Source organism: Mus pahari, chromosome 3, assembly GCF_900095145.1.
Source record: "Mus pahari chromosome 3, PAHARI_EIJ_v1.1, whole genome shotgun sequence".
Lineage (NCBI taxonomy): Eukaryota > Metazoa > Chordata > Mammalia > Rodentia > Muridae > Mus > Mus pahari.
The window spans coordinates 52,542,451-52,551,979 of NC_034592.1; the positions used below are offsets into that span (position 1 = coordinate 52,542,451).

The following is a 9,529-nucleotide window of genomic DNA, read 5'->3' on the forward strand; positions in this document are numbered from 1 at the left end:
TTCTTCTTCTTCTTCTTCTTCTTTCTTTCTTTCTTTCTTTCTTTCTTTCTTTCTTTCTTTCTTTCTTTCTTTCTTTCTTTCTTTCTTTCTTTTCTCCTCCTCCTCCTCCTTCTTCTGTCTCTCTTTCAAAGTAGTTTTTGCTGAGTTTTGGTTACTTTCATCCAAAGGGTCTCTTAACTAATATGACTAGAACAAACTAAATGTCAAGGGTAATTTATTTGTCCTGGGACATTTTTTCTGAGGCAGAGGCTAAGAGCTTGATTTTCTTAGAAAAATAAAACCTTCCTCACCCTAACTGAAAACAAAATAAGAACTTGGTACCTCAATCATAGACACTCTTGTGATGACAGATGAGATATAAATTGGAAGCCTCTTATGTGAACCCCAGTAGAGAGATGGTATCCATCATTTTAGGACTATTGGTGGAGACAATAGGTTGTTTTTAATGTTAGGAAACATTCAAGGACACAGTACAGTTTTTAAATGAATACATTTCTATATTCCAAAATATAACAAGCTTCTATTTTCACTGCAGATCTAGAATATCTTTCTATTTCTAGTCAAATGCCACATTGTCAAAAGGATATTTCTTTCCATGGCACTAATGAGTCATCTGTAATTTTAAGAACATAAGAGGGGAGACATTTTCCTGAACAAAGAGTGGGTGAAGCTGAATGTATAGGCAAGCAGTACAGTAGTAGCTCAAGTTATGAAACCGACCAAAAAAAAAGTCCCATAAGAAAAAATTGTACTCACAAGCTGAAATGCCCTTGTTACACAAAGTGAAGGAACAAATAGAAAGTATCCAGCTTAGGTTCACACTTTAAAGGTCCCCTGAGGACAGCAACCATGAGATGGAAACTCTGTACGTTACAACAGCATTGCTACCTCCTTTCCTCTTCACGGTTGTTACTCTTTCTCCTATAACATAGGATCTCTGACCACAGCTTAAGTCACTTTAATAATTTTAGTAGAACGTTTGATTATTACATAATTTACAGATCAGAAACTGGGGCAAAGGGGATAAAAATATGTGGGCAAATGTGACAATAACATATACCATTGTCAGTGCCATTTCCACGAGCCCAATGGCATTGGTTGTCTTTATAAAAAGAACACAGAGAGCCCTGGCATGCTACAGTGCCTTCACACAGCTTTCCTCACATATGGTGCACCTGCGCTTTAGCCCGAGGTATACCATAAAGAATACATTCTGTTACCATTCCCATGGTCAGTGCTATTGTTCAATACTTGCCCTTCCCAAAACTCATAAATTTAATTATGCAGTAGTACAAGGTGGGATATTTAACAGGTTATTGGTTAATGAAGGCTTTGCCTTCAAGAATGAATTGGTGCCTTTCCAGTGTAAGATATCAGACCCTCCTTGCTCTTCCTTGCCTTAAACCCTTCCACCATGTGATGGTTTAGCTCCTCAACCTTGGACTCTCTGTCTCCATAAGTTTAAGCCAACCCATTTCTTTTCATTATAATTCCAAATGTTGGATGTGATGTTACAGCAGGCTAAAGGGTCTTAGAGATTTGGCTTTTTAAAATCAATTTACATTTTGCTAAGAAATGAATATGATGATTTATATAAAAATAACTCGTTAACTAAGTTCAGTCCAAGGGGAGCCATTGATGCTTGTGTATTTCAACTCAATTTTCAAAACAGATCCATATTCACAGTTTCTTCAGTCATGGAGAATTTCACTCTTAATGATTTTTTGACCAGTAGACCCCTTAGCTGCTTCAATTCATTCACTCTTCCCCTCCATTCTACCCTCCTTCCCGCTCTGTCTCCCATTCTCTCTGTCTCTCTTTCTCTCTCATTCATATATATATATATATATATATATATATATATATATATATATATGAGGTTTAATGAAGGCTACATAGTAGTCACTAAAACAAAATTAGTGATCAAATATTAGAAGAAATATTGTTTTATAAGACTGAGATTTTACTAAGCAACTTCAATGTAAATCAGAGAAAACTTAATGTTTATGAAGATTATACCATAATAAAACAATCTATTTATGAGAGAAAATTTAAGACCAGTAACATAACGCACAGGCAACCTAAAGAAGGTTTTAAAATAGAGCACTGTGAAAGAAGGCAACATTCTGAATGTGGCTTGGCCATGTGTTCTAAAGTACTCTATGCTGGAAGGCTGACACATTCCTACAGTCGCAGCATCTGTAGAAAGGAGAAGTGTGAGTTCAAGGCCAGCCTGGGATACATAGGGAATTGCTGTCTCAAAAACTAAACAATGAAGCACATAGCATGTCTGTTTTAAACAACTTAGCTCTAGAAATGTCAACCTGCGCTGCTATCCAGTGGCTCACATCTGGAGATCTGTTTGGTGGAAGAATAATGTGAAAATGAAGGACATACCTTTCATTGGAAAAAACTCCTTCCTGATAACAATATCTCTCCTATCAGGCTGTCCTGCTTGCACAATGTGATTTGTCCCAAAATGCCAGAATGTTTTTTTCTTCTTTACACAATGTGCATTTGAAGATAAGGACAGCTGATGTCAAAGGCAGGTTGGGGGCAGGGGTAGGAAAGCTGATTTTGTTGCCAAGACTTTCCATCAGAGCTGGGCTTGCACCTTGAGATTTTTGTAAAAGCTTTAAGTATTTTTCATTGGGTTGTGTGATTTTATTTTCCATTTTTCCTTTATGCCATTTTTTAAATTTAAAATTCAAAATAACCTAGTCAGGGACCATTCATGGGCAGAACCGCTCCTCAAAACAGTATCTTTCATCAATCTGAAAGCTCTTTGTTTTGGGGAACATATTATTTTGCTTTTATTTTTATTTATTTGTTGATTGGTTGATTGATTTGATTTTATATTTTTAAGACAGAGTCTCAATATGTCACTTTGGATGGTCTGGAACTTGCTATGTAAATCAGGCTAGCCTTAAACTCACAGTGACTTTCCTCCCTCTGCCTCCTAATTGCTGGGAGTAAAGGTGTGTACAACCAGATCTGGTAGCCTGGAAGCTCTTTAACTTAAAAGATGAAAAACTAAAGAACTAAAAAACATAAAAAGGATCTGATAGTTTGTGTGGTGATTTGAGTAAGAATGGCCCTCATAGGCTGAAATAATTGACTGCTTAGTAATCAGGAGCGTGGTACTGCTTGAGAAGGTTAGAAGGTGTGGCTTGAAGTAGTTATGGCTTTGTTGGAGGAAGGGTGCCATGTAAGAGGGCTTTGAGGTTTCCAAAGCTCAGGCTAGGCCAGGCCCAGTGGCTCTCTCTTCCTGTTGCCTGTGGATCCAGATGTAGAACTCTCTGCGACTTCTCCAGCACCATCTCTGCCTCTGTGCTGCCATGCTCCCTGCCATAATGAAAATGGACTAAACCTCTGAATGTAAGCAAGGTCCAAATAAATGCTTTCTTTTTTATAAGAGTTGCTGTGGTCATGGTGTCTTTTCATAGCAATAGAACACTATGACAGTCTGGTTACCACATAGTGAATTACTATGCTTTTTAATGTGTTTCCATTTGGTCTTAAACCATTCCTTTATAGATTTATAAATAAGGACATAGTATAAGGGCTAGGATACTGGATTTCAACTTTGTATTTTGACAGGGCCTCCTCTTAGTAATTTTTATCATTAATAAATCATTTTTATTTATCTTTGTTTCTGTATAAATAAATAATAACTATTAGATGGTGGATTTGGTCTGTAAATTGGAGGCTCCATGTTTGGGGGAGCAAATACCTGATGAGGAAAAGACTTTCTCATCTTGACCATTGGAGCCTCTGAAACACTGCATGCCCCCAAGAATTGTAAATAAATATACACAATCTATGAGATGAACCAATTTCTATGTAGAACACATCCGGATCTTTATTTTGTAATTTCCTCATATTCACTTCTGACAAATAGCAATTATAGAATGAACAATCTCTTAAATTGACTACTTTTATGTCACCTTGACATAAGCTACAGTCATTTTGGAAAAGGGAAACTCAATTGGGAAAATGCCCTTTCTCTAGATTGGCCTGGAGGTAAGCCTGAAGTACCTTTTCTTGATTGATGATTGATGTGGCATGGCCTAGCCTGTTGTTGTAGTGCCACCCCCAGGAGGGTGGTCCTAGGTGCTATATAAAAAAAAATAGGCCAAGCAAGCCCATGAGCATGCTCTTCCACCGCTCCTGCTTCAGTTCCTGATTCCAGGTTCCTGCCTTGATTTTCTGCCCCAGCTTTCTTCATAATGGATTGTGATGTAGAACTGTAAGCTGAAATAAATCTTCCCTACCTTCAAGTTGTCTTGGGTGTTGACGTTTTATCCCAATAATAGAAACTCCAACTAAGACATTTCTCTCACCCCAAGCTACCACATATGGCAGCCTTTGTTCCGACAGGAATTGGGCTAACAGTAAAGTGTCCCTAAAAGTTTGGAGTATTTTAGGATTCATGGTCAATGAAAAATGTTACGTGCTTGGTTATACATTCCCTCGCCCCCCCCCCCCCACTTTAACAACTGGCAAGTATGATTGGATGGATAGTGTCTTCAAAAAATTCAAGCCTGTATGAAACTGTATCTGTTTTAGAAACAGAGTCTTTGTAGACATAATATGGTTATATCTATGGTTTAATTGCAATATGCCCCCAACAATCCTATATATGTGAACTATGAGCCAAAAGAAATCATTTTCCCCTAAAAACAAGCAACAAAACAACAACGACACAAAATACCCTTGTACATCGCATACCCTTGTACGTTTCCATGTGGAAACGATTACTTCAGGAAGTTATTTATTATTTATAATATGGCATGGAAATAAAAACCTCTTGTGTTGTAAAACTTCCATGAAAAATTCACAAAATATATTTTTAGGTCTTTGGTAACTCAGGGTGACTTCAACATTTCAAGGTACAAAAAAGTACTTAAAATTGCTTAGTCCTTGTAATCTTCAGTGAGAGTTTTTTTTAATTTGTTAAATTAGCCGCCTACAAAAACTTATTCTTATATTTAGATTTCTGTCATGGGGCATTTGGGGCAGCTCCATATGGTATAATATAATTTATTTACTTCTCATGAATATGCATAAGCCACCCACAAATCTGGTCTCATTTCTTAAGCAGAGGGATTGTTAAGCCTGTGCTAATTTAGTATGTGAGGCTTCTGTAACAGTCCAATGTATGTAGTTAGTGGCAAAGTATACTTGATAAAAATGCTTACCTTCTTATTGATATAGTAGGGGTCCAGGTCCTCCAGAGGCTCCGACACCATCTCTGGAGGAATGTCTCCATAGATAAATGGAAGGTTCTTCCCAGCTTCCAAGTCACTGTTTGGCTTTGGGCCATTTTCATCATCATCTTTTTTGTCTGGCTTGGGATTCTTAGCCTTCTCTTCTGCAATGCGCCTTTCAATAGCTGCAAGGGATTCTCTGGTGAAGAAGTTGAAGCTGTCAGGTCCTGGTGGTACAAGCACTGTTTGCTCCATCTTGTCATCCTGCACATTTTAATTACTCTTTACTCTTCATGTGAGATTCCTAAGGAGGGAAGAACCAGAAACATGGAGAACATTAAAAGCTATTAATATCAATAAATGCTCATCTAGAAATGTGGGCCAAAAAGACTTAATTTTTTTCTCCTCCAAAATTGAAATGGAAAAAAAAAGTTTACACAAATTCATTCTCTGTGTTGAGCTTTGGCCAAGCATCTTTGAATATTTAGGATTGTGCTTTACTAATAGAGGAACTAGGCTGTGAGTTTAAACACTGGTTCAATATTGCTCTGAGTATATTATGATGATTATCACCACATCACTGATAAGCAGTTCGCCCTGAGATGTACCTGTATGATGAAGACTATGCCCACTGATAGATCAATCAGTTCAAAGGCCACACACACACACACACACACACACACACACACACACAAACCAAAAAACCAAAACCTTGTCTCTGAGATCTAAAATGCAGCCATTGAAGCTTAACAAGTGAGGACAAAGCAGTCTGACTTTGTTGCAGTCAATCAGAATCACATAAAAAGACAGTCATTGCTACACTACTTATGCCTGTGTACACCCTGAGATGTGGGTGAATGGATCTATGGCCTGAGAACTACATTAGCTCTAGTAGAGTCTCTTTGACAATGACAATCCAAGGTGGGACAAATACCATTAATGTGACTGAGATGGAGATGAACTAAACTGGAAAGGAAGCTATGTGCACAGGAGGTAGTAGGATGTTCTTGACTCAAGTAACAATGTGCTTTTCTTCACTGAAGCAATTCTGATACATTGGAGAGTCTACAGTCCTGCAGATGTCAAGGCCAAATCTAAGATGCATCCTTTTAAAGGTATATTTAATAAGAGCTCAAATTTCACACATATAGCTGTGCCCAAACTTCCCAGAGCTCAAGTTCTGCCTGGTACAGCCTCTATTTCAATAGTCTGTTAGCTCATTAAAGTCAGCAAGCTCAGATACAATTAGTTGCAGCTTTGATGTCTAGGTCTCTAATAGAAAACTACAACTTCCTCTCCCTCCTCTCCTCCCAGAATTCTCCCTCCCCCCATTCACCTTTCCCTTTCTCCTCAGAGAAAGCAAGACTTCCCATTGATATCAACCCTCCTCCCCCAACCTTGGCATATTAAGTTGTATAAGACTGGACATATCTTCTTCTATCGATGCTAGACAAGGCTGTCCAGTTAGGGGAAAGAGATCAAAAGGCAGCTAATAGAGTCTGAGACAGCCCCAGCTCTTGCTGATAGAGGTCTCATGTGAGAACCAAGCCGTAAATCTCTTACACGTATATAAGGGGTTATCCCATGCATGCTGCCTTATTGGTGGTTCAGTCTCTGTGAGTTGCTATGCGACCAGGTTTGTTGATTCTGTAGGGTCTCTTGTGTTCTCAACCTCCCTGGCTCTTCCTCTCCCTCTTGGACAAAATTCCCTGAGCTTTACCTAATGTTTGGCTGTGGGTTTCTGCATGTATTTTCATTAGCTGCTGCGTGAAGCCACTCAAATGAATGTTATGCTAGCCTCCTGTCTGCAAGAACAGCAGTATATAATTAACAGTGTCAGAGGTGGGCTCCGTCTCATGGCAATGGAACCGCTGTATTTTATCTCACTCATTCATTCAGATCCTAGGTATCCTTCTCACCTACTTGACGGTTTTGAGTCTAAAGGCACATTGAATTTTATCTTAGTGTGTTTATTTGTTCTTATTCTCCTTTTCTTCTTATTCTATAAACCCTATCTTTTGGTTTGTTTATGACTGTTGAGTTTGGATCTCAGCATGGGCCAAGAGTGCAGTGGAACTTGCTCCATGGCTCAGACTGGCATTGAAATTGCAATTATCATGTCGTACTCAACTAATTGTTTGGATTGTGGTCTTGCACCACCATCTATGATTTTATTCTATCAATTCTAGTGCTGATTCTACTTATTTGGTGTGTAGATAATACTTATGATCTGATATTTGGAAATGAACTGAACTATTTACAGCCATATGTCACTTAAAGGCATGGGTATATATTGAGAAAAAAATCACTATATGATTTTAATGTGGAAGCATAATAGAATACTTAAACGGACTTATGTAGCATAGACAAATCACTCAACACTAAGGCATCAAAGAGTCCAATATACATGAGACGTATGAAGCTGCTATCAGCACAGTGTGGCCTGCTCTTTTATTACCTTAAACATTGTTATTAGTAGAAATATACTCTAAAATATGATTTAAAAGTATATTATAGAAAAATCCACAAACTCTTGTCAGAGCTGCTGTTACCATCATCAAGTGTTAGGATACAAGCATAATTGGAAGGCTCCTATGCTCTATGGGACTGACAGCAGAAGATGTCTGTGCATGCCACCATTACCACACATGTCCTGTGTTGTGCCATGAGTTTAGGATGGATACATGAATAAAGATTGGGACTTCTCAGCTCCACTCATGGAGTCAGATTTGAGTTTCCATCTGTCTGTGACCAAGGTAACAGTGTGTAGTGCTGGATAATCCTGCTGAGTATAGATCTTTGCTTCTCTCTCTCTCTCTCTCTCTCTCTCTCTCTCTCTCTGAGAACAAATTTGAAAGCATATATAAGGGTATTTGGTTTTTTTTCTTGTTTGTTTCTCTTCGCTGTTTCATAGGTTCAGCATTATCTTTTGTATGTAAATATTTAAATTTTGGATTGCAGCATAATTTAAATACATACTAATTGTGGACAATTTCAGTCTTTCTGAAAGGGTGCAACAACAGGGTTCATTTTCCATAAAGTTGTGTGGACAGAACAGAAGTGGCTACTTCAAGCCTTCCTATTCGGTAGAAATGAGCAACCTACAGGGCCTAGCACTATTAATGATGCTGTGGTGTGCTTACAGCCAGGAGCCTGGCATGGATGCCCTCGAGGGGCCCAAAAAAGCAGCTGGCTGAGACAGACGCAGATACTTACACCCAACAATTGTCTGAAGTCAGGGACCCCTGTGGTTGAATTAGGGAAAGGCTGGAAGAAGTTGAGAAGTTCCCCATAGGAAAACCAGTCGTCACAATAAGCCTGGACTCCTGAGTTCTCTCAGACACTGCGCCACCAACCAGGCAGCATACACTAGCTCATCTAAGGTCCTGGACACATGTACAACATAGGACTGCCTAGTCTGGCCTCAGTGAGAGAAGAGCCCCTAGCTCTTGAGAGACTTGAGGCCCCAGGGAATGGAGAGGTCTGGCAGGGGTTGGGAGGAGTGTGGTGTGTAGAGACATCCCCTTAGAGATGGGGGTGGGAGGATGGGGGAGAGGAATGGGATGAGGAACTGTCTGAGGGCAGAATGGGAGGGGGATAACTACTGGACTGTAAATAAAAAGATTAAATATAATTAAAAAATAAATAAAAAGCAGTATAAGAAAAATGAAAAAAAAATGTGGGGCTATTGGCTGTTGGTATCAGCTGGGTAAACAAACAGCCAAGAAGATAGGCAAATACTACTGATGAATGTGACCACTTCAAATCTATTGTTATAGTTATGACCTGGTTCAGTTACAGTAATTACACTCATATGTGAGTAATTTAACTAAAACTATATTGATAACATATTCAGGTTAGGGGGAAAGTATTTCTTACTTTCTGATTAGACCTTGTAGTCAAATACTACCAAAAAGTAAAACATAAGTTATATTAATTATAAGAATAATACCATTTCAAGATTGTGACCTGGGACTAAAGAGATGGTTCCTGCTCATGCCTAATGACCTTGAGCTTGCTGTCTGCCCCATAGGGTGGACAGAGATGACTGATTCCTGTGAGTTGTCCTCTAAGCTCCACCATGCCACCTCTCCATCTCTCCCTCTCCCTCTCCTCCCAATCCCTTTACCTTTCCCTCCCTTTTCCTTCCTCTCCCTCTCCCTCTTTCTCCCTTACACACACACACACACACACACACACACACACACATACACACACACATACACACACACATACACACACACACATACACACACACACACATACACATACACACACACACACATACACATACACACACACACATACACACACACACA

General features: G+C 39.1%; 1 protein-coding gene across 2 annotated transcripts in view; it reads right to left on the bottom strand.

Annotated features, from left to right (window-relative positions):
• The window catches only part of LOC110319360 (sodium channel protein type 1 subunit alpha), a 150,278-nt gene that overhangs the window by 67,678 nt on the left and 73,071 nt on the right, over positions 1–9,529 (bottom strand). For both annotated transcript variants that reach the window (XM_021194847.2, XM_021194848.1), the window contains exon 2: positions 5,202–5,514. In XM_021194847.2, the coding sequence (XP_021050506.1) occupies positions 5,202–5,465 (264 nt within the window). In that variant the 5' untranslated portion in view covers positions 5,466–5,514. The remainder of the gene's footprint in view (positions 1–5,201; positions 5,515–9,529) is intronic.